This window comes from Podarcis vaucheri (genome assembly GCF_965113315.1).
Source record: "Podarcis vaucheri genome assembly, chromosome: 3".
NCBI classification, from domain to species: domain Eukaryota; kingdom Metazoa; phylum Chordata; class Lepidosauria; order Squamata; family Lacertidae; genus Podarcis; species Podarcis vaucheri.
The window spans coordinates 23,256,285-23,282,766 of NC_138761.1; the positions used below are offsets into that span (position 1 = coordinate 23,256,285).

The 26,482-nt window shown below is 40.7% G+C and overlaps 1 protein-coding gene across 3 annotated transcripts in view; it reads right to left on the reverse strand.

Annotated features, from left to right (window-relative positions):
* The window catches only part of PLEKHH2 (pleckstrin homology, MyTH4 and FERM domain containing H2), a 140,874-nt gene that overhangs the window by 101,625 nt on the left and 12,767 nt on the right, over positions 1-26,482 (reverse strand). For 2 of the 3 annotated variants that reach the window (XR_014218166.1, XM_082217292.1), the window contains exons 3-8: positions 13,130-13,192; positions 9,321-9,470; positions 8,493-8,576; positions 7,436-7,517; positions 4,573-4,755; positions 1,464-2,437 (exon numbers count right to left, since the gene is read on the reverse strand). Coding sequence is in view for 2 of the 3 variants with exons in the window: in XM_082217292.1 (XP_082073418.1) it covers positions 1,464-2,437; positions 4,573-4,755; positions 7,436-7,517; positions 8,493-8,576; positions 9,321-9,470; positions 13,130-13,192 (1,536 nt within the window). In the remaining variant the exon portion in view is untranslated. Of the gene's footprint in view, positions 1-1,463; positions 2,438-4,572; positions 4,756-7,435; positions 7,518-8,492; positions 8,577-9,320; positions 9,471-13,129; positions 13,193-26,482 lie in introns of those variants that run through there. The other variant, XM_082217293.1, reaches the window with a different exon arrangement.

Below are 26,482 nucleotides of genomic sequence, written 5' to 3' on the forward strand. Positions count from 1 at the left end.
TTTACTGAAATATTGGTTGTTTGATACCCAATTTCTTCATATGGTAATATTTTAATGTTGTTTAATAATTACGATAAAAAAATTCCTTCCAGTAGCACCTTAAAGACCAACTAAGTTAGTTCTTGGTATGAGCTTTCGTGTGCATGCACACTTCTTCAGATAAAAGCTCATACCAAGAACTAACTTAGTTGGTCTTTAAGGTGCTACTGGAAGGAATTTTTTTATTTTGACTATGGCAGACCAACACGGCTACCTATCTGTTAATAATTACGGTTAAGCTTTAGGATGGTATCTAACTGATTTGTTCAAACTATGTAAAGATTTCCATTTACCCAAGGGAGCTTTCCCACCTCTCCTCTCTCCATATGTGTCCGATGCTGTCCCCACATCTTGGTCTGGAGGGCTGGAGAAACCCCCAGAATGGCACATGGGGGAGAAAGGTCCACTGAGCAAGCAGAAATCCTTGCACAGATAGAATAAATTGGATACTGCCCATAAGCTCTCTTTAGTAGTCATTTATGTGTTTTCCACTATATATTGCTATCAAAATTCAATTAACCTATAATTTCCTAAGCACTTTTTATAGTTCCTGAAGTCAACAGGATGCTTGCTTGTTTAAGTAAATGTGCTTAGGACAGAAGCTAAATGTGTTTAGAACAGTTGAGATTTTTTCAGAGAAATGCATACTTTTAAGATCACCTTCCACCAAACTGCATACATTAGTAACAACTACCTGTACTAATCTTTCCCTCAACTCTCCCTATTGCTTTCCCTATGTAAGTCACAGCAGACAGCAATATTCTAAGTATTAAAAAGTAACTGAAAGGTAAACACAGGAAATTATAAACTGTGCATGTCAGTGGCAGTACTAGATGAGATGGAAAACACTAACTTCCCACTCCCAGCACAACTGCCTGGATTCAAACTTTCCACCCCCAGCCCTTGATTAAATAATAATAAGTAGTAAGTTAAAGTTAAAGTGGAAAATCTAGTAAAGGCTCTTCAATCAACTCATTTTATAGTGCTGTCATATTTAACTTAATGTCTTCCTGTTCTACTCCATCCGCCCTCTCTCTTGTCCTGGTTAAATTATATAACCTGTTACGAAAAAGAATGGAAATTATAAAGGGTTTTAAAATACTTTATTGTTAGTCCCACTGATGTTGATGACAAATTCCATGAACTTGTATTGATCCTAGTCAAGCTTCTAATCTGTTCTCACATATTCTGATGTATAAACCAAGATTTATTTATTTATTGCACTGAAAAATTAACACTTGTAACTATTTCATATGTGGACAATTCTGACTGGAGAGATGACATGTGCTTTCAATGAATCAACATATGCCCACGTTGAATGTTGATAGCAATATTTAGAGGATATTCCCCCTCCCCCCCAAAAAATGGGAATGTGAACCATATCTGGTTAAATTAACAAGCTGGAATATTATGATTTCATTTACCCAAGAGGGGAATCGATGCAGAGGAGGAGTAGGTGGCTTGCTGCTTGTAGTTTTCCTTGCATCATTAGAGTCCAAGGTTTCTGCACACTGAGTCTCACAGGAGTCATAGGTAAACAATTCCTCATTACAACTAATCTCCATCTTCTCCAGAACTTCTGTACTTTCCCCATCCACTTGATCTATGTCTGTTTCCTGAGGCTTAAAAGGACGTATCATGCTTATAGCATTTCTGTTTCTGCCAAACATTTTGTCCGAACATAGAGGAGGCTGGCTGAAATGTTTTTTTGCCAATGCTGCACTTAAAGTAAAGATGCTAGGAGTCCTCAGTTTTGGAGGCGGCAGATTAGATGGAGAATCAAGTTGTCTGCCAGACACAGCGCCTGCTGCCAGCATCAGTGCTGGATGCTTAGGAGCTAGAGCTGGCGTTAGAATTGGACTTGGAGTATTTGCCTCACTGGAAGAGGATGAATAATCTAGCCTGTGGGACTGAAACCTCTTATTCAGTTCATCTGAAAAGCTATCATGATCCTTCTTTTCGCTGAAGGATTCCAAGTTGCTCTTTCCAACTAGATGGTTCTGGTTTTTCCATGGAGACCCTTGTTGCCAAGAATATAGTTTTTTGCATATGTTTCCCTGAGCTTGGAAGCTCTCTTCTTCCAAAAAAGAACTGCTGTCATCTGATGCTGTCAAATACATTTCACTTCCAATTCTGCTATAGCCTGTGCCTTCTTCAGATGTGTGACTTGAAACAGTGGATACGCACCTAGATTTTGATCTTCCTTTGCCTCCTTCTTCCTCATCAGAGCTCCAGTCACTTACTGTAATGCAGGAGTTCTTTGATACATTGCTATCTAGGTCTTTTGACTTTACTGCTTGCCTTTGTTCTGGCATACAAGAGCTATGTTGTAGAGGTTTCAGAACTCTATTACTCCCATACATTTGGCCAAGAAGAGATGTTTCCTGGACTTCTTTCTCTGGAAAAACAGTAACAACGGCATGTTTGGAAAAACTACTTTTAGTGAAGGCACCAGGTTGTAATTTATAACCAATATGTTCATCAGTTGAAATGCACTTTTGTTTTCAATCAAGATAATTGTGATATGCAGCTTACTGTACAGTTCCGTGTATAAGACGCCCCCATGTATAAGACGCCCCCTATTTTGGGGGACTCCAAATTAAGAAAACAAACCTTTTTTGGGGGGGGAAGCCTAGTCTTATACACGGGAGAATACGGTATGCAAGTAGTATACAATATTATGTGAAACATTGGTAGCTTCATTCTAAGAAGATATGGTTAGATCTACAAATAAATGGACCAAATCCCTGTAGACTGAGATGCTGGTTTTAATACCCCACTAGCTTTGTCAAAATGACAACTTCCTGTAAATAGAAAACTAATATAGAAAATATGGAGAAGGGCAAGGCTAGAACCTTATTCCCAGAGGAGATGGGTTTAAATTTTGTACATGGATTTAATTTTGTACGTGGAGAAGAATTCAAAAATGGCTCTCACCTGCAGGTTGAAAATGTAGAGCACAGCAAGTAATTCAAAAGTGAGCCCAAAGAAAGGTCTGTCTGGGGTTTTGCAACTAGCCTAAGTACTTTTTTTGGTCATACAGAGTTTCCTTATAGAATCTGAAGGAGGGGATGATAACAATGAAAAGGCAGAGAAATATACCTCCTCTGACCACTCTACTAGTTTCTCCAGTTGTCTGCTGTGACTCTTCTGCACTGCAGCCCTACTATCCAGTCCTTGAACTGCTGTTGTGTACGTCAGCCTAAGTACACTTTCCTCAAGTAAGAAACCAACTAAAATAAACAGCTTTCACTTCCAAGTATACAGGATCAGAAGGAAAGTGTAACAGAAACTATTCTTAACCTACAACCTAAGCTACAAACAGGTCAGAGTACTTCTGCATAAGCTAAGCGACATTTCAAACCTAAAACATTTGCGGCAACATCATTGCACTTGACAAATCCAGAGTAGCACTCCTGCAATGTAAGTGCCAGATGAGTTCATCCTATCCTAAGCTTTCAGTTGCTGTTATTATATAGTTTTGTGATCAGTATGTTAACACATTTGAAAAACAAGAAGGCTATTCCTACTCAAATGCAAGGACCCCAGGTTAACTAGTTTGTAGATAAGACTGAAACTGTTCTAATGTTCACATTTAAATTTATGATAAAACGAACACTGTTGGTCAAGACGGAAAATTAAAATATGCAGCCCTTGTAAAAGATTATATGACATATTACAACGAACAGAACACGGTGACTAAGCTTAAAATTATGAAGTTTATTAAAAATAAATTTCTGTGTCAGTTTCTTCCTCAACTTAAATTATCTTTTCAAAAGTTTAACGCTCGTAAGACCGGTGGGCATTCCAGCCAGGCAAAACACTCTCGAGTCACAAAGCAGGGCCAGTTGTATGTGTGGCCTGGGAAGAGTTCTAAGGGCCACATAGAGAGGCATGGAGGGCTGCATTTGGCTCCAGGACTGAGTTTCCCAATCCCTGTATCAATTCACGGGAAACACCTAGATGTAGTTTTTAAAAGGGTGGTATTTCTGGCCAAAGTTGGTCAACAGACTTGCTTGTTATGATGCAGGTTGATATCCAGGATCGCCAACCCAGCCAACCCATGCCCCCAGCAGAGGCCCCAGACTCTGAGCTTCTTTTAAAAAGAAGTCTCTAGCCCTCCTAGAAATAAAGTTCCACTGGTAGAGTGGTGCCTTGCAAGACGAAAAGAATCCGTTCCGCGAGTCTCTTCGTCTTGCGGTTTTTTCGTCTTGCGAAGCAAGCCCATTAGCGGCTTAGCGCTATTAGCGGCTTAGCGGATCAGCTGATAAGCAGCTTAGCGGCTTGGGGAAAAGGGGTGGGAGGAAAAAGAACCCCGCAGGAACTCGCAAGACATTTTCGTCTTGCGAAGCAAGCCCATAGGAAATTCGTTTTGCAAAGCACCTCCAAAACGGAAAACCCTTTCGTCTAGCGGGTTTTCCGTCTTGCGAGGCATTCATTTTGCGGGGCACCACCGTATCAATGTAAATTATTTCCAAGTAAATCTGTTTAGGATTGAATTACTGGTCACTTCGAAAATTATGCCCCAAATACCTAGACTGCTATTGCCTTCACTTAGTTCAGCTTGCTTTGAAGAGGAGCTGCTTGTGTAGTCAGGCTTCGGAACTTGCTGAGGACTTCTGGCTCGGTTCAAGAAGCATCCGAAAGTCAAACTGCTCAGTCGTTGGCCTTCTCCAGGCTTTTGTGCTGAAGGAACAGATTTCTTCCCCTGAAGTTCTGTGCAGCAATAATTCAAATATCAAGATTCAATATATTCTGCTGTTATATACTAAAAGATTTCTTATTTATCTTGAATGCTGTAAGAATTTTTATATTAGCACCCATGTTTACCTGAAATTCTTTCTTTGGTATTTCTATCGACTAAAGTGTGGAAAGAAAAAAATCCATAATACAGTGGTACCTCTAGTTACAAATTTAATTAGTTCCGGAGGTCTGTTCTTAACCTGAAGCTGTTCTTAACTAGAGGAGTGCTTTTGCTAATGGGGCCCCTTGCTGCTGCTGCGCCGGCGGCACACGATTTCCGTTCTCATCCTGGGGCAAAGTTCTCAACTCGAGGTAACTCTTCCAGGTTAGCAGAGTTTGTAACTCGAGGTACCACTGTATGAGCAAAATTTATGGCAGAAGTGGGAAGTGGTGAACAGCTATCATTTATGAGGAATATTTTTTGTTCTTGCTAACCGAGAACAGGAATCTGATTCTCCACACATACAATGAAATTAGTTCTTGGCTCCTGTACCAAGACAACAACACTGGGCTTGTATTAGCCCCCCTTCTGTCAAAAGGCCTTCTGCAATTTAGCAGTAAATAACATTGACCCCTCCTGAGGAGGAACCAAAGCTCAGTGCTAGAGCTTTGAATGCAAAAGGTCCAGATTCAATCCCTGGTATCTCTAATTGAAAGAAACAGGTAGTAGGTGATCAGAGATCTGCTACCAATGAGAGTAGAAAGACTAGACTAATGGGACAAATCTGGTATAAAAACTACAAGACCCAGTATAGTGGACGCTCGGGTTGCGAACGTGATCTGTGTGGGAAGCACGTTCGCAACCCGCAGTGCCATGTCTGCGCGGGTCATGATTCAGTGCTTCTGTGCATGCGCAAAGCATGATTTAGCACTTCTGCGCATGCACAAGCGCCGAAACCTGGAAGTAACCTGTTCCGGTACTTCTGTGTTCGGCACGATGCACAACCTGAAATCGTGCAACCCGAAGCGTCTGTAACCCGAGGTATGACTGTATATAAAAATGGGGTTGCATTTCTCTCTCTCTCTAAATAAAATAAACTGCATCAGTGTAGCTACAGAAACACAAAAAGAAATAATATAAATCTGAAGATGGCACATCAGTAAACTCAGTCTTCCTTAAAAAAAAAAAACAGTCTGTTTTTTCAATTGTCCTTGGAGAGAGTGATAACATTCAACTCCTGAAAAGATACCCTGGTTCTTCTTGTACTTTTCTGGCCCATAAGGGTTCATTTTTCTAAGCAGCTGTGTTTGCACTGATGAATTCTTTAGCCAAGATGAACCATAAAATATTTCACTCAAAGACTGTACATGCACTTGTAGGGAAAAGACTGTTTTTCATCAAGGCAAAAAAGCAATTCATCAAGACAAAAACAACTGCACAGAAAAAATAACCTTTATTGGCCAGAAAAGCACAAGAACCAGGATATCTCTTCATGAGTTTAATGTTATCACACTCTTCATGAACAACTGAGAAAACAGACTGAATTAAAAAAAGACTAAACAGTTGAAACAGATTTTTGTCTACTGATGTGCTATCTTCAGATTTATATTATTTGGTTTTGTGTTTCTGTATCTTCATTGATGTAGTTAAATAAAGATATATAGATTATTGTGGCTGTGTCTCATGATCATCCAAGCAACTCATCCACATCTGAAAATTCCAACATTACAATATGTACATATAACAATTTTCTAGATACTTCCTATGCAGAGGGTTAGAATATAAGCAGAGAAACAACATCTGAACGAATCTTAAGTCTAGGTTTTAGAAAATGGCACAAACAAGTGATCTAATTCCACTGTGGCATCTACCTAAAAATGAAATCTGCAATGGATAAATATTGCAAAGGAAGCTAGGGGGTCCCAACTTCATATTTTCCTATTGCGGGCATGGGAAATATATGTACCAGGTGATTCTCACCAGTAATGTTGCATGGGTTGCCAGCACCCAGGGCAGAGCAGGTATTGCGCCCCCTAGTGTGCTGAAGTGAGTGGGAGTGTCTCTACTGAAGCTCAGGGCAACGGGCAGAGGAAGCTGGCTGTGGGCAGGATGGAGGTGCTGGCCATCGCCCAGCCATCAAGGCACCTCCATGCGGCACTGCTGCTGTTGCCAGATGGAGCCACAGAGAAGTGGTGGGACATGCATGCGCACCTCCTCGGGCTGGGGCGCCACCACCACCGTGTGTCTGGCCATCCACCCGTCTCCCCTGCCATGGACAGGGTGCTTGCAGCCAGCCTGGCACTGCCTAGCTGTGAGTCGAGGCGGCCCACTTGTAGCTCGTACCAGTGCAGCAGACCTGGGCTCAAATGGGAGAAAAAAGTGAGCAAGAATTCCAAGGATCCAGTGTGTGAGTTGCGCATGGACACGTTTCTTCCCCTCTCTCTGCGCGTGCGGAAGGGCTGATTTTGTGAGCGGGGAAAAATATTTCAATAAAGGGGCCCACAACAGTAGCCAAGGCTCAGGGTTGGGGAAGCATCCCTCATCCAACTTCCACCCATAAAAATTCTGTGCCCGGGGCACAAACATTAGCATGGAATACAACCTGTTATAAATACTTGCATACTCAATGTAAAGGCATGCTGGCTAATGTTCTAATAATGAAACACAGTACATAACACTTAAAGCTGTTTTCAGATAATTTTCCACATCTACCTTGCAATTTAGTCTGCAATATCCTCATCTCTTCAGTTTGGTTTTGATTTAACATGCGAAGGTTCTGATTTTCCACTTCTAGCTGAAAGCATATAGACATAAGCTCCTTTTCATGAGTAGAAACACTGAAAAACATTGCATCCAGAGAAAAGCCATTTCCCCCTATCTTATATATATTAATAGTTCAAAATACTGCTTCAAGTAGGTAATATTCAAACCATACTTGTGTATCTTTGCCACATCTGAAAACAATATAATTTAAATGTTTATTAGAATCACAGTTGTTGATCTCAATGCTTATTTAGTGAAGGAATAGCTCAGTTGGTAGAACATGAGACTCTTAATCTCAGGGTTGTAGGTTGGAACCCCACTTTGGGCAAAGGACTCTTATATTGAAGGTTGGACTAGATGGCCCTTGTGATCCCTTCCAACTCTACAATTCTATGATTCTGTGATTTCAGTTTCTAGGTTCCTATTTCTTCAATTTGAAAAATTCTACATGTAATGGCTGCCATAAATCTTAAGACGAAAAAGGCACTAAAACCAACCCATTCTCTTCATCATCAACCACCTTAAATCAAAAGTATTTTCTTATTTCTAATGCACAGAAAGGGGGAATCCTAATTATCTTTAAATTCCCTCTCTCTGATACTTTGGAGAAAAACAGTTACAGTACTGCATCTGGGATAGCACATCCTCTTTTCAAGCTGCCTATGTCCCACAGATGACTAACATATGTGCAAATGACCAGAAGGACCAGTAAATACTTTTACATATCAGTAAAACTAGTGGACTTATTTGGAAAGCTGCTAATAACTCACTTTTTCATTTTTACTAGTGAGTAGATAAGTTGGGAAATGGCAGTTGTATGCTAATGGAACATGAATTAGTCCACTAAGATTTTCAACTGTGCATAGTTTTGAGTTGCCATTTTGTTGGCAGAGGATCAGTGAATGTCGTAATGAAAAAAACTTTAACCATATAATGCCTGCTACATTTTCAAGAATTTTCAAGTGTTTGCTGCTCATCTTTGATACATTTTTCTCACAGCACTCACCTCATGGAGCTTGACAGTCACCCATTCTTTTATCTTGGCAGCTTTTTCTTCTATAATTTTTGCCTCTTGTATTCTTATTTGCTTCTGAAAAAAATGACAGACCCAGCTCTTTTGCAACTTGCATTCTTGACCCCAAGAAACGTATCTGATGTTTACGAAAACAGCCGGCAACTCTCATCCCCTTACAAAAAGCCACTCTTGTAGAAACAACAAAAATCAATACCTCCACTAAAAATCCAGATCCTCAACCATAAAAGTGACCCCAGTCTCTCCTCCAGCTAATGAGAAAGCATCAATTGCCCTTGTACAAGACATCAGTACATCAACACTATGGCAGATGCTGCTGTGCTGGGGCTAGATTGGATCTCAGTGCTATTATGGCAACACATAAATATATATATGTTGGCAGCCTCAAGTCTGATCTTCTGCGAAGCTGCTTTATGAAGTTCTAAGAATTCCACCCCGCCCCTCAAAAAAGGAACAGTTGCTCCAGAAATCAAAGTAATATAGTGTTTCAAGAAAGCAGAAAGTTTGTCCCCAATACAATTTGTAAATACACAATTTTAAGGGCCCAAACAACTAGAAAAGGTCCCATTCGAAACGCCTTCTCAGATGCATGCCATGCAATATAGTCATCCACATTTACATTTCTGATCAAAATTTAAGATATGAATAGATATTTTTACAGAATCTGATTACTGTTTCCAAAAAGGCTTTCAGTGGAAGAAAATCTAGAAGGTATGGATTCTTTTCCCTACTTTGGTTCTTATCTGTTATACAACAAATTATAAATGTAGGTAACTGAGGGACAGCCGTATCATTTCCAACCTGTTCTGCAAGCTGTTCTTCCAAATTATGTATAATGTCATCTTTCTCCTGCACCAGTGTCTCCAGATCTTGACATCTCTTATATAGTCTTGTCTCTGACTCACTGGTTTGGACATTAGCAGCTTTTAGTTTCTCCTCCATAATTTGCACCTAAAAGTTAGAACATAACACTATATATGAAAACTGTTTACACCACAGAAATAAAAATAAAAAGAGAACCATGTATGCCACCTCGAGCTGCTGGAGGAAGGAGGGTAATTTTGGTAATTCCCCCTTTCCTTTGCAGCCCCCAGGTCTATTTCCCACACAGTTCTGGAGGCTACTCTTTCCTTCTGGGACAACTTTTTGGGTGGACACCACGGATTGCAGGAGGAATAAGCAGAAATCACCTCCCACTACTTCCATCAGCAGGACAGTTCTGTGAGTAGAGTACCTCCCAAGAATAGTCTGGATCACCAGTATATACGACGATGAATGAACACCAGTGTTTTATAATTACAAGTTTAGCAGGGATTATTTAAGGCATGCAATTTATTTTGAACTCATAGAGAAAATGTTTTAACTATTCCTGAAAAAATAGAAAGCAGATTATTTTTAAGACAGAAATTTGTTAAAACTGTTTTCTGAGTCAAATTGTCTAGTCCACCAATATTGTTGCCTGATGGCTCAAGCCATTTGTGAGCTGAGACTAGCATCTGCCATTGCACTGTGCTTAACCAACTACGAAATCCAATAGAGCTGCTTTAGCTGCATGCACATTCCCTCTGCAAAACACCAGCATGTATACTCAGAAAGTGATGGCCCCTTGCTAGGATTCCCTGGTTAGGGAACAGTGAACCATCGCACGTGCTGACAATCTCATCACTCACTGTTACTACATGAGTTAACCTTCGTTTCCAGAATTTGTTTACTTTGCGAAATGGGATTAGATCTACTTTGCTTCTCTACTATTTACTGTAAATGGCATTTCTCCAGTGGTTTTCATAGAGATTCCTTACAATAAAATTGTACAGCCACCTTCTGCTATTTTATTTAATTTTGTTCTGTTTAATATACTCAGCCTAGTAAGGGAACCACGGTTCTTCTTGGCCCATTTCCTCAAACATAAATTCCAACATTTTGAATCAGGGTCCTGTAAGAACCAGTGCAAAAAGTGGAGGAACTCCCATGAATAATCAGAACAGCTGGATTATAAGAACGTTATGAGTCTGCTGGATAAGGCCAATTTGTTCTAGCACTCTGTTCTCACAATAACCATCCCCTGTTTTTCACAAACATGACAGTACTGTTCACAGAATGCTGCAGCCAGGGCATAAAGGTTGAAGTCTTCTGCTAGTATTGCATGCATTCTGCCTCTGAACAGGGGCATTCCACTTAGTTACCCTAGTTTGTTTGTTTGCTGCTATGCTACTTTTCATCAATTCAGCTAACATCAAACCCATCAATGCAGCTAACAAAATAAAAAGTTACCATACATTCAAAAGGCAATATAAAACTACATAAAAAAGTAACAGAAGAGAGTAATAGAACAGATTACAGCAATATTCAAAACATCTTCAAAAGCTAAACATCTTCAAAAGTTTAGTTAATGGCCATTGAGAGATCTATTCTCAGTGAATCTGTCTAATCCCCCTTTAAAGTCATCTAATCCAGTAGCCATCACTACATGCTGTGGCAGCAAATTCCATAAGTTAATGATGCATTGTGTGAAAAACGAATTTCTTTTGTTTGTCATGAATCTACTGAGAATGGATTCACTGGATGACCACAAGTTCTGGTACTGTGAGAGAGGAAGGAAATTATTTCTGTCTACTTTCTCCAAAACCTTTAAATAATTCCACAAACGTCTATCAAGTGTCCCCTTAATTGTTCTAAAACTAAAAATTGAAACAGTCCCAAATATTGCACAGACTGTGCTCTATTCCATGGATCATTTTGACTTTTTGAAAATATTTTGTATTTTTGCAACATCTGAGATGGAGTGACCAAACCGATACAACAGACAAGATCCCCAGCATAGATACACATGGATAGTTTATGAAGGTCCTGCTTCTGTAACATGTCTAATATTAATTGCATAAACTATTATATTATGTTTTTGGCTAAATATTTAACAGTGCCCTGGTAACCGTTGCATGGATAATTCAATCAAAGCATTATTTGTGAGATCTTCTCAAATAATAGGTGGGGTGGGGGGAATTACTTAAAAGTAAATTCCATGAAACAAATGAAAGCAGTCCCGCATTTTTTCCCTTTCTTGCAAAGAGATGGGGGAAATTGCAGAAAAGGAAGGGGTGAGAGTTTCGCTGGGCAAAAACATTTGCATGCCCCTCTAACCAGTTCTGCTCAAGACTATTTTGAACTTTCCCCTGACTACTTTATACCATGTGTGGGCATGAATGTTTATAAAAGACAGAATGCAGAAGAGAAGCTAAATGCAAACTACCCATTTATTGAGTTAAAAAGTTTTAGGGCCAACATTGTAATAATTTGTCAACAAAGACATTTACAGGCACAGAGCATGTCTATTTTAAACAAGAACAATAAATAAATTTAAGCCCTAAAACACCCTTTTCTCCTTTTGTATAAACATAGCTTATATTAGAGCATGTGGTCAAGTGTTGGAAAAGCTGAATATGCCTAACAACTCTGCTAAAGATAAAAGTCAAGGCTCAGTTATCTATAAATTGCTAGCATATTTGCAGAGGCACTCAGGCTAAGCCATGAAGGCATTACAAGGCAGGCATACCAAGAGGGATTCATGCTGCTCACAGTTGATATTATCTTCCTATTTAAATTCAGCCTCGTCAGGGAAATAAATCTGGAACGATCCTAGCAGTTTCTAATTAAATCTGAAGAACCAAAGCTTCTGTCCATAGCAAATTTGTAATCTCACAAGTTTATGGAACTGTCTCCACTCCTACCTAGGATTTCTTCACACTAGATGCATTTTCTATATAAATATCATGTTCATGTAGGAAATTGTTGTTTTGCAGTTTGTAAACACAAAGGGCTCTATTTCCAATCAGAGCTTTCTGAGGTATTCCTATGGTAAAATACAAATGTATGTCCAAGGCCAACAGCACTGGGGGAAAATATGGCAAGCAACTTCATAAAAATGGTGACAAGAAGCAGCCTCCTTTCTTCTATTTGCTTCTGGAAACGTCACAAACATACACAAGTGCTTTAGTCCCAATAGAAACAACCAGGCTTCACCGTGGAAAATCTCTGGCATTCATCTGTAACAATCCTGGTTTATGGGAAGAGCCATAGCTCAGTAGCCCAGCTACTGGAGGACCCAGGTTCAATCCATGACATCTCCCAGAAGGGCTAGGAGTGGCTCTCTGCCTGAAACCCTGGAGAGCTGCTGCCAGTCAGTGTTGGCCTGCAGGAACTCCTGAAATAGGGCTGGCACAGGATTCGTTGGATTCTCAACTGGCCCTGTTGCGTCAACCTGGGAGCTGGCATAGCAAAAATGCTTTCCCCCCTGCCCCTATTTTTCCACCCTGGCAGGCATGAGTGGGGGGGGGGCAGTGGAGGTACTTATACTGATCTAATAAGCCCAGCCAAGGATTTTGATTGCCCATTAAAACTTGACTGAATAATGGGTTAAAATATGATTTTAAAATATAAATACAGGTGGTGACCATTTTGCACTCATCCAATTGATGTGTCACCACCAATGAATGAGTCGTTTTCAGCCCCAGAAGGGGACAGAACGGGGGGTGGGTTGCCTGTAAAATAAATTTACATTAGGTTAAATTCAGAACATTGTTGCTACTGTACATAATTCTGCAATATGAACATACCTGCTGAAAAGCTTTTTCTGCTTGTCGATCTGCATCAATTACTTGCTTTTCAAGTTGCTGCATCTGTAAAGAGACATTTTAGTAGTAATAAAAATGAGATGCATGCTCCCTTGGTTGCTATCAATGGAAGTATTCTTCTTCGTCATAATATATAGCCCTTTTTCCAAGGAATCAAAGAGATTCATATACATTAACTTGAGGGTCCATACAACAGTCTTATATTGCCATATTGCAGTTGAAGGTGGGTGGACCTAATTGTTAACAGCCTACCTTAGACCACCCAGAGAGTTCATGACTGAGGATCAAATCTATCACTTGGAAGGTTATCAAGGTTTAAAAAATTTAATAGCAACTCCAGGGAAGGTGATTCTCATAAAGCCTAGCATGTGGGGAGGGGAGGTTTAACCCTCCCTAGCTGGGATCCTGAAGAAAATCACCCTCCACACACAGCACTATGACTCTTAGCCTTGGGGGTGAGAAGAACTCCGATTAGGGTCAGTAAAAGCTCCCCACCCCCGGCTAATGGGAGCATTGCAATGTCACGACAGGATTGATGGACAAAACGTCCCATCCCTATGCACTGTGGTATTGATAAAAATCAGAGGGCTCTGCATCTACTTTAAAAAAAAAAATCCAATGAGCTTCTGAATTGCATCTTTTACTATCACCTGTAGTTTAGCCTTGACCTAAGCTAAGATTTGAATGAGGTATTTCTTCGTTCGTAGCTTGTATCACATAACCCACTATAAATGAGACTAAAGGTAACTCCAAAAAGAACTGAAGTAAAAAGCAAGTGTTGTATGTTAAACTGAACAGGGTAATTCTATGCATATCTACATGGGAGTCATAATGAATTCAATGAGGCTTACTTCTTAATAGACATAAATATGATTGGGCTGTTAATGACATTAAAGCCAGCATATCAAATGATAAGCAAATGGCATGCATGAAACTCAGTGTTGATCTTTTGTATTTGAACCTGTTTTAAGGGAAGTATTTGGACAGTAGCTATTCCAGTTTATCCAACAGCATTCAGACATTATATCTGCAAGTGCTTGCCACAGTTTAATGAGCCAAAGTGGGCCACAGGATCTTGTGTTCCCTTCATACTAGAATTTCCACCAGTACTTTTCCCATGGGTCACCTGATCATTCCTAAACATGTGGTCCTAAATCCCAGTTCAGAAACCAGCAAAAATTTAGCCATCTAATCCAGTGCATGTTTGTGACTATGATCAGCAAAAATATACCCCGCTAAATTCATGTCTGGGGCTTAAGATGGAGAAAAGAATAAAAGTGAAATCAGCCCCAAGTTGAATTGTTAATGGAGCATGCACTTAGAAAATAGTTCTCAGCTAGTTAATAAATTAATGCCAATACCAAATTGTAGCTCCTTGTAAAGTTGACTGTGTCAAAAAAGTATGTTAAGTAGTTTTGCATGAGTTCACAGTATGGATAAATTGGACAGCTTTCTGGCAGCATCTAAGCTTTGATCTTGTAGCTTGGATATTTACTTGAACACTCTCAGATTCATGCAGTGCACAAGGTGCTCTAACTGTATGCTCAAAAACAGATATTTTAGCTGTCAGCATAGAAACTGGCTAATGTTTCAAGTTGGGTATTTTTTTTCTGACAAAACTACCAGGAAGAGGAATTGTTGAAAGTTCTAAGAAGGATGTTCAGGTGTTTTATTACAGACTGTCCTTAACTACTGCCACCCAATGTAATAACAACATTTTAAAATTGGGTGGAGAACCACCAGTCCACAGGTTGATTCTGGCTCATAGTCCATTCCTGTCTGGCCTCATGGCTTCTGCTTCTTGGCCTCATTCCTCACTATTTCCATGCTGGGAGCACGGAAGCCTCTTTCTCCCCACCTCGCATAGAAGCCAAACGAGCTGCTGGAATAGGTACAGAAATATCTGTCCCTCCTCTAGTACCCCTGGAGTGGTGTGAGGAGGAGGAAGATAAGGCTCTCTTTCTCTACCTAGAATGGAAGCTGAAAAGAGAGAGAGAGAGAGAGAGAGAGAGAGAGAGAGAGAGAGAGAGGTGGCAAAGATAGTGAAATGCATGGTCCACTGATTTTCTGCTTCAGCTCCAGCCAATGCCAGTATGTTGCCCTTGAGAGATTACCCTGAGGGAACATCCTTTACATTAAGAAAGGTTCCCTACCTGCTTTAAGGCTTAAATCCACATGGCTTGCTCAGCTCACTTTCTCTTGGGCTGGTGGCCACAGAAAAAACTTCTACTGGCTATTATTCCTTGATGATTATTTGTGAATTTTTATTTATTTCAGTTTCTCATTTTGCTTTCTCGTTTTATTTCTAAGTGCACTTTTCCTCTTCATCCTATTCTTCACTTACACAAGTCTCTTGCAATGATCTTGTCCTGATGTTTCTCTACTTCTAAACTATCTACTTTTTTCTTAACCCTCTCTCAATCTTTAAAAAGCAACTCTTACTCCTTTTAATCTTCCTTCTCTATTGTAAATTTTTACCTCTCTAATTCAGTTTGGAGATCTACCATTTGGGCAGGAATCAACTTAATAGCTGTGCTAGCAGGAGCCAGAACAAGTCCCAATAGCACAATGGGACTCCCTCCCTCCTTCCCCCACACCCTCCTCAAATCAGCCTGGGGGGTCAGGAGAACTCTTACTGTACAGAGAGAGGGGGAGCTAATTTCACCAGACAAGCAGAAACACTTCTGCTGATGCAGCAATCTCCTTAGGTCTACTTTGAATTCTGCCCTTTGTCACTTGTTTGCAAAACATTTTAAGGATAAAATTGCTTGCCTCCACCGAGATCTTAACTCCACAGTTATAGCAGATGGATCTCATGGGTGTCCAGAACACAGTCTAGTCTTGTTGTGTTGAATGAGTTTCAGTTAGTAATGCTCAAGGATGTGGCCAAGGTGCTTGTATCAGTCAGGGCAAATACTTGCGCTCTGGACTCTTGGCTGATAAAAACTAGTAAAGAGGGGATGGAAGTGATTAATTCCTCCTTGCAAGACAGGGTGGTCCTTGCTTGCTTTAAGGAGGCAGTGGTAAAATCACTCCTCAAGAAAATGCTCCCTGGATTCAGAAAATCTAAGTAACTACCGGCCAGTTTCTAATCTCCTTTTCTTGGGCAAGGTTATTGAGCAGGTGATCTCAGACCAGATTCAGGTGCTCTTGGAGGAAACTGATTTTCTAGAGCCATTTCAATCACGTTTTAGGCCCGGTTTTGACACAGAAACTGCTTTGGTCGCCCTATATGATGACCTGTGTTGGGAGAGAGATGAGAGAAATGTGTCCCTGTTAATTCTCCTCAACCTCTCAGTGGCTTTCAATACCAACAATCAAGGTGTCCATCTGGGGTGGCTGTCAGAGAAGAGTTGGTGGCACTGCTTTGTGGTAGTTCTGGTTTCCAGAGATTGTAGCTTGGGGAGTGTTCTTCAGCCCTGCAGAACCTTCAATGTGGGATTCTTCAGGGTTCAATTTTATTCCCTATGCTGTTTAACGTCTACATTAAACCTTTGTGTGGGGTTATCTGGAGTTTTGGAGTACATTGTCAATGATATGCTGATGACACACAGCTCTGTTTCTTTTTTACAGCTGCAGGTGAGGCAGTGGATATGCTAGATTATTGTCTTATCTTGGTAATCGATTGGATGCAAACTGAAGCTCAATCCATATAAAATGGAGGCACTGTTAGTGGGCGGTTCCATAAACTCGATGGCTGGGAGATTTAGGAGTGGGTACACAGCTTGGACTTACTTCTGGATCTTTTGCTGCCACTTGAGGCTCAGGTGGCCTCCACAGTGCGGAGTGCCTTTCACCGGTTCCTGTTGGTGGCCCAATTGTGCCCCTGTCTGGACAGGCACAGCCTAACTACTGTTGTCTATGCTCTGGTAACCTCTAGGTTCGATTACTATAATGCGTCATACATAGGGCTGTCTCTGAAGATAGTTTGGAAACTTCAGCTAGTGCAGAATTCGGCAGCCAGGTTGCTCACCGGCGCAAGATGGTTTGAGCATATTACACCGATCCTGGCTCAATTGTACTGGCTGCCAATCAGTATCTGAGGCCAATTAAAGTGTCCCTTTTGACCTATAAAGCCTTAAACAGCTCAGGACCACAATACATCAAGGACTACCTCTCTCCATAGGAACCTACCCAGATCCTAAGATCATCCTCTGAGACCCTTTGTTGTGTGCCTCCTCCACAAGAGGTCTGGAGCATGGCAACACAAGAACGGGCCTTTTCTGCAGTCCCCATTTGTGGGGAGGTTTGGCTAGTGCCTTCACCATACACCTTTAGGCGCCAGGCAAAAATGTTCCTCTTCAACCAGGCCTTTGGCTGACTGATATCCAATGCCCAAACTCGGAACTATGGTTACATATATATATCATACTTAGTAAAACCATCATTAAAGACACAAAAATGAGTCAGATTTTTTAACATACAACTAAACTCAGGAACCCCTTCATGGATCACTGCCTTGCCGTGGCGAAGGGGCTTGAAGAACTCAGAGAAGCTATGAACTACGCCGAGCAGGGCACCCAAGATGAACAGGTCATAGTGGAGAGTTTTGACCAAACGTGATCCACCTGGAGTAGGAATCGGCAAGCCACTCCAGTATCCCTGCCAAGAAAACTCCATGGACAAAGACAACAGGCATATAAAAGTTATGACACTGGAAGATGAGCCCCTCAGGTCGGAAGGTGTCCAACATGCTACTGGGGAAGAGCGGAGGACAAGTACAAGTAGATCCAGAGCTGATGAAGCGGCTGGGCCAAAGCCGAAAGGACGCTCAGTTGTGGATATGCATGGAAGCGAAAGGAAAGTCCAATGCTGTAAAGAAAAATATTGCATAGGAACCTGGAATGTAAGAACCATGAACCTGGGTAAGTTGGATGTGGTCAAAAATGAGATGGCAAGAATAAATATTGACATCCTGGGCATCAGTGAGCTAAAATGGACGGGAATGGGCGAATTCAGTTCGGATGACTACCATATCTACTACTGTGGGCAAGAAACCCGTAAGAGAAATGGAGTGGCCCTCATAGTCAACAAAAGAGTGGCGAAAGCTGTACTGGGATGCAGTCTCAAAAATGATAGAATGATCTCGATACGAATCCAAGGCAGACCTTTTAACATCACAGTAATCCAAGTTTATGCACCAACTACTGGTGCTGAAGAAACTGAAATTGACCAGTTCTATGAAGACTTACAAAACCTTATCGAAGTGACACCAAAGAAGGATGTTCTGCTCATTATAGGGGATTGGAATGCTAAAGTAGGGAATCAAGAGATAAAAGGAACAACTGGCAAGTTTGGCCTTGGAGATCAAAACGAAGCAGGGCAAAGGCTAATAGAGTTCTGTCAAGAGAACAAGCTGGTCATCACAAACACGCTTTTCCAACAACACAAGAGACGACTCTACACATGGACATCCCCAGATGGGCAACATCGAAATCAGATTGATTATATTCTCTGCAGCCAAAGATGGAGAAGCTCTATACAGTCAGCAAAAACAAGACCTGGAGCTGACTGTGGCTCAGATCATCAGCTCCTTATAGCAAAAGTTTTGACCAAACGTGATCCACCTGGAGTAGGAAGAAAGTAGGAAAAACCACTGGACAGGTAAGATACAATCTAAACCAAATCCCTTATGAATACACAGTGGAAGTGAGGAACAGGTTTAAGGATTTAGATTTGCTGGACAGAGTGCCTGAAGAACTATGGATGGAGGCTCGCAACATTATACAGGAGGCAGCAACTAAAACCATCCCAATGAAAAAGAAATGCAAGAAAGCAAAGTGGCTGTCCAACGAGGCCTTACAAATAGCGGGGGAGAGAAGGCAAGCAAAATGCGAGGGAGATAGTGAAAGATACAGGAAATTGAATGCAGATTTCCAAAGAACAGCAAGGAGAGACAAGAAGGCCTTCTTAAACGAGCAATGCAAAGAAATAGAGGAAAGCAACAGAATGGGAAGAACCAGAGATCTGTTCAAGAAAATTGGAAATATGAAAGGAACATTTTGTACAAAGATTACCATAATAAAGGATAAAAGTGGTAAAGATCTAACTGAAGCAGAAGACATCAAGAAGAGGTGGCAAGAATACACAGAGGAATTATACCAGAAAGATATGGATGTCTCGTACACCCCAGGTAGTGTGGTTGCTGACCTTGAGCCAGACATCCTGGAGAGTGAAGTCAAAGGGGCCTTAGAAAGCACTGCAAATAACAAGGCCAGTGGAAGTGATGGTATTCCAGCTGAACTGTTTAAAATTTTAAAAGATGATGCTGTTAAGGTGCTACACTCAATATGCCAGCAAGTTTGGAAAACTCAGCAGTGGCCAGAGGATTGGAGAAGATCAGTCTACATTCCAATCCCAAAGAAAGGCAGTGCCAAAGAATGCTCCAACTACCGCACAATTTCACTCATTTCACATGCTAGCAAGGTTATGCTTAAAATTCTACAAGGAAGGCTCAAGCAGTATGTGGACCGAGAACTCCCAGAAGTGCAAGCTGGATTTAGAAGAGGCAGAGGAACCAGAGACCAAATTGCAAACATGCGCTGGATTATGGAGAAAGCTAGAGAGTTCCAGAAAGACATCTACTTCTGCTTCATTGACTATGCAAAAGCCTTTGACTGTGTTGACCACAGCAAACTATGGCAAGTTCTTAAAGAAATGGGAGTGCCTGATCACCTCATCTGTCTCCTGTGAAATCTCTATGTGGGACAAGAAGCTACAGTTAGAACTGGATATGGAACAACTGATTGGTTCCAAATTGGGAAAGGAGTACGGCAAGGCTGTATATTGTCTCCCTGCTTATTTAACTTATATGCAGAATTCATCATGCGAAAGGCTGGGCTGGATGAATCCCAAGCCGGAATTAAGATTGCCGGAAGAAATATCAACAACCTCAGATATGCAGATGACACAACCTTGATGGCAGAAAGTGAAGAGGAATTAAAGAACCTTTTAATGAGGGTGAAAGAGGAGAGCGCAAAATATGGTCTGAAGCTCAACATCAAAAAAACGAAGATCATGGCCACTGGGCCCATCACCTCCTGGCAAATAGATGGGGAAGAAATGGAGGCAGTGAGAGATTTTACTTTCTTGGGCTCCATGATCAGTGCAGATGGTGACAGCAGTCACGAAATTAAAAGACGCCTGCTCCTTGGGAGAAAGGCGATGGCAAGCCTAGACAACATCTTAAAAAGCAGAGACATCACCTTGCCAACAAAGGTCCGTATAGTAAAAGCCATGGTTTTCCCAGTAGTGATGTATGGAAGTGAGAGCTGGACCATAAAGAAGGCTGATCGCCGAAGAATTGATGCTTTTGAATTATGGTGCTGGAGGAGACTCTTGAGAGTCCCATGGACTGCAAGAAGATCAAACCTCTCCATTCTGAAGGAAATCAGCCCTGAGTGCTCACTGGAAGGACAGATCGTGAAGCTGAGGCTCCAATACTTTGGCCACCTCATGAGAAGAGAGGACTCCCTGGAAAAGACCCTGTTGTTGGGAAAGATGGAGGGCACAAGGAGAAGGGGACGACAGAGAATGAGATGGTTGGATGGTGTTCTTGAAGCCACTAGCATGAGTTTGATCAAACTGCGGGAGGCAGTGGAGGACAGAAGTGCCTGGCGTGCTCTGGTCCATGGGGTCACGAAGAGTCGGACACGACTAAACGACTAAACAACAACAACAAACTCAGGAAATTACTACTCTACATCTGACACTAATCAAACAATTCTCTGTGAGTTATTTTTGTTCCAACAATGAACAGAGAAAAGCCACATGTGAATAAATATCTAATGCCTTAAGGAAAAATAGTTCAAAAGCAAAGGCGATCAGCTTCCCTGCAGTCTCTTCCGTAGAACACTCTATACTATTTCACAGAGTTCAGCTGAAAGTCTTTAGACTTTATTTAGAAGCATTTTTGTTTCTACTTATCCCACAAACTGTATCATATTTTATTCTATGTTTATGACTTACATTCAATCAGATCTTCAAATATTTGCTATCAATTTTCTCCAAATAAAGAACAGTTTTCATTAAACAAAAAAAGGTAGATATATATATAAGCCTGGTAATATCAGTAAGTACAGTTGGGTGACTCTACTAGGTAAGCAAGATTGCAATACTTTAATAGGCGATGGTCAGTCTAGGGTCTTGAGATCAATTTTCTCTTTTTCAATATTTACATGGCAAATTTCTATTTCGATATACATTAAATAATGGGAAATGTTGTCAGAATTGGCTCCTGCCAAATTACTAAGGGTTGAATTGTAAGAGCTGGTTAAGAAATGCCAAGACTGGGAAGAATTAAGAGATAAGGCAACTGTAGGTAGTCCCTACAAATACAGTGGTACCTCGGTTTTCAAACGAAATCCATTCCGGAAGACCGTTCGAGTTCTGAAACGTTTTGAAAACTGAAAACTCAAAATAGAAGCCTCAAAACAGAAATCTCAATATGGAAAACTCAGTATGAAAGCTGCGTTTCCGGTTCGACTTCCGAGGTGCGCTCGAAAACCGAAGCATTTACTTCCAGGCTTACGATGTTCGAGTTCTGAAACATTTATTAAGAGAGACGTTCAAAAACCAAGGTACCACTGTATATTACTTCAGCTAGAGTACAAATCACATATTTATCATTATTGTTCATTTTCATGGAAGGCAGTCAAGAAAGCTTATAAACATGGATTTCACAGGAAGACACAAAACTCCAAATGTACACTGGGATTCTAAGGGAGCTACAGTTCACAGCTTATGTGGCTCTGAATTGATAAGTAAAGATGTATGGGCCTTAATATGGCCGCTAGACAAACACAATGGCCAACATATAATGTCAGGACAGTTGCTGGTATAGTTACATATCTCCTCTGCTGCACTGGGATGTACCACAGCGTCTACAAAGTCTGAAGCAAATTCCTTTCATATTAATCAAAGCGAAAAGCAAAGCAAAGCAGACTCTATATCCATCTCTTTGCCTGACCGCATGAGTGTGTCCCCTTGAGATAGGGAGTGAAGGAATGAAAAGCCTCATTCCCCCTTTGCCCTTCTCCACAGCTTCCTTGACAAGTTATTGTGCACACAGGAATTTGGCAGGAAAGGTTCAGTTAAGGACAGGTGTCAGGGTTTGTGCTGAAGCTTCAAGGTTTTAGCATTCTTCCCAGGTTCTCCAGAGGAAGTTCCAACAGCGCCTGACCTTTACTAGGTACTCTACCCTTAGCTTCTTCTTGCCAGTTTGTATAAAGTACAGTTGTACCTTGGATCTCGAGCACCTTGGCTCCCGAACAAATCGGCTCCCGAACAATCGAAACACAGAAGCGAGTGTTCTGGTTTTCGAAAGCTGAATGTCTGGCGTGGCTTCTGATTGGCTGCAGGAGCTTCCGGCAGCCAATCAGAAGCCACACTTTGGTTTCCGAACAATTTGGAAGTCGATCAGACTTCCGGAACAGGTTCCGTTCAACTTCCAAGGTATGACTGTACCTCTGCCATTGAGAAAGTGAACATTGGGATACATCAGGTGTTTTTACCAGCATCAGCAGTTACTCTCTCCTGCCAAGCATGACCACACTCATACCTAAACAGTGTCTTCATAAGGTCAACCAAGTTTGCTGACAGATTGGGTTATCACAAATTAGTACAAAAGCTTAGGCAATTAGAAGACCTGCAGTTTTACAGTTCTTCAGTTTTGATACACAGACCAGTGAAATGGAAAAACCAAAAGAGAGAGAAAAGATAAAAGCTTTCTTACTGAGAAAACTTCTGCTTTATACTACACTGTGCTCTCCGACAGCACTGCCATTTTCCATTGTGCATTATTCCCTTACTCCCCAAAGACTGATATCTTTTTTCATCCACTCAGATTCCAACAGAGTATTTAAATTACATGATCTCCAGAAGACGTCCTGTGTGGGGCTGTTCAATATAATATTTACTTTTTGCTTAAGAGTGAAATTGGCACAAATTTCCTCCAACAGCCAATGCTGTCATTCTACAATATGCAGCTGCTCTGTCAGGATCTTAGTCTCAGATCTGTGCCAGTACCTACTGTACATATTTATGTATTCCTTTATTTTTTGCCAATTAACCCAGCAAAAGCACTGAAAATTCACTGGAATGATTCTATTTCTCAGAATGAGCCATTTTAATTACCATCATATATCAAATTCCAGCCGTTTTGATCCAGCAGAAAACACCAGACACTCCAGTTAATGTCACAATACAGTGTTATTTCTCTTTGCCAAGATCCTTTAAAATAACATTGCACTCCAAAATTGATTCTACAAACACGTCACTACAGGGTTCCATGTTTATTCTGTAACAATAATTTTCAGATCAAGTTTACTTTAAAAGAATTTGTGCTTTCTAACAGCTGGGCTTAAAACTCTGCAGTCATGAAAGTCAAGAGATGCTATTTCTCCTTCTGTCATTAGCTGCATCAACAAAAATTCTGCAGGCCATCTAGTTCCAAAACAACAAATATGCCCCACTCTACTGTGTATTTGAATTATTCCTTAATATAGTCTATACCAGTAAATGAAGAGACAACCAGTTTTTAAACACTTCATCTACATTAATGAAAATGTGATATTATTTGTTCCTGTCATGCTTCTAGTGAGTGATAAAGGTAGGAGCCTTTTCACACAATAGCCTCCTCCTTACCCCAATATTATTAAATTAAACGAATATTTAACATTTACTGCATTATACAAATATAGTAATAAACTATAATGACATTAATCATTTTGGCCATTAGTCATTTTTATTAATTAGCATCTTTTTATTAATATGTAGATGGCTTCTTCAGTGTTTGCTGATGTTTGGAAGGAAAAAAATTGATTAGCAACTTTCTTTGTTCATATTGTTCCCAAATGGGTCAGTGCCCATGGATGTTAACTAGATGGTTGCTGGTTCGAGCAGTGGGTTGGCCCCTTTCAACTCTACGATTTTTTGATTATGATTTTACAAAACTCCGTTTTTATAAAACCTCTCTACCTGGTTACTCAAAGGAATTTCTCTTTACAGGCAACCAGATTAATGGCTATGTATAGAAGCCCATGCTAAACCATGCAAGGGACTTTGCAGGGAATCTAAGGTGAATGAAGGCCCCATGGCCTCTTGTATCAAGTTATAAAAGTTATCAGGCTATCTCAAGTCTTTAAATAGTCAAATGAGGTAGAATTATTCAGCTGCTTTACTCCACTTGCCAGGCACAGGATGCTACTTCAGCTATTGTTGTGCAAGCAGAGGTTTTATACTGAAATAGCTAACACAACATAAGTCTCCAAGTTATTTAAGTTTCTGAACAATGTGCATTAAAGATGCAAAATGGATTGCCAAAAAGCAGAGGCAAACATGCCAAAGTTCAACTCTTCAAGCTAATTATTAAGCAAACATTTTTCTCCAAATTTAGTCATAAGACTCTCCTATAGCTAGCAATAATATATTACAAATATTTCCAGCCTCCCTCCCTCTCTTCTCCACTTACCAAACACTTTTCCTTTACCAGTTCTGGGTTTTGTTTTGTTTTGTTTTTATAAGGTATAAGGATAGAAATGCCAAATTACCCCCTCACCATTTCCTGTTTTTACAACCATCCTTCAGTAAACAACTATTATTGAACACATACTAAAACCACAAAAGGAGCTAAATATATATTTTTAAACATGCATAAATGGCACTTCTGTCATACTTCATACCAAATACACTCTTCCCAAATGCCATGCTGTCCCCAGGGGGGAAAGGTCATAGAAATGCTAGGTAAGAGAAGTTGGAAAAGAAATTATGAAGAGTTCTTTTAAAGGTGGGAGGAAAGTTGAGACAGTCTCTTTATAATAGTACTCATGTCCATTATTTAGAACACAGGTTTCTTGAAGGCAGGGGCTTGCCTTTTCTGTTTATTTATTTAAATATGTTTTCCATTGCATTTTTTTGACATATACAAGTCCACAAGCTGTATGTTGCTAATGCATGCTGCTTCCAGTGAGCTGGAGATGGCTTACAAATATTGTCTCATAAACTAGCAAAGACCTAAAACAATTCATCAGTTAGATAACAAATACTGTTAATACAGAATGGAATTCAGAAAAAAGAAAAGAAAATACACTGCCCAACCAATGTACGTTCACATTATAAGCAGATTTAAAACAAAGCCGATTTAAATATCACGTGTGAAAATTATCTTCATCTCTGACGGTAGTCCTAGAAATAATTGTTTCTAAAGGCCATTCCCAGAACAGCTTTAGAGTACATATGTACTTATTCCCAGCTGTCTTCTCTTTTAACCATCCTGGCACAAAGAAGAACCCCAGAAGGAAAAAGTCTATCTACACAATTCATTTCTGATACAACCAGATTACAAAATCACCTTGTTCTGAGATTATACAAACAGAAACTATTGCTCCTGCTTAGAACAGGTCTGTTGTCACACGATTTTAGCATGGGGCAGGCTGCAGAGGGGTTCAAACAGATTTAACCCTTTCTGCTGATGTTTCCTGCTTAAAATTGAAAACATTGCTACAGTTACCATCTTCCCAGTATACCTATGCAGTACTAAACTGCAGAGGTGTGCATGGGGAAGGACAGCAGGTGCAAATTTTTGTCCCCAATTTTCATCTCTAGTAGGAAAGGTAAAGGTAAAGGGACCCCTGACCATTAGGTCCAGTCGTGGCCGACTCTGTGGTTGCGGCGCTCATCTCGCTTTATTGGCCGAGGGAGCCGGCGTACAGCTTCCAGGTCATGTGGCCAGCATGACTAATCCGCTTCTGGCGAACCAGAGCAGTGCACGGAAACGCCGTTTACCTTCCCGCCAGAGCGGTACCTATTTATCTACTTGCACTTTGATGTGCTTTCAAACTGCTAGGTTGGCAGGAGCAGGGACCGAGCAACGGGAGCTCACCCCGTCACGGGGATTCGAACTGCCGACCTTCTGATCGGCAAGTCCTAGGCTCTGTGGTTTAACCCACAGCGCCACCCGCGTCCCTAGTAGGAAAAGAGACCAAATAAATGTTCTATGAGGACATTCCCTGCTTTCCTCTGTACTATTGTGCTATGAAGATACTTTTTCTTTTCCGATTGGTTGGAAATGGAAAGAGGAGTCTTCACAGCTCTTGGTCTGGGGGAATCAGGAAGATATTGCAGATTTTTTTACTTATTATGTCAAACAAAATGTACCCCTTCCCCCAGATTCTCCCAAGAACCACCATCAAATAATTTAATTAACTGTTTTTCTTTTTTGGGTATATTTAAATATATTGCTGATAATCTCAAAAGTTGAGTACTTGAACTCAAGGAAACAAAATTTGACTGATTTTATATAACAGTATTTTTATCCTACTTTGGAAAGTCCAAAAT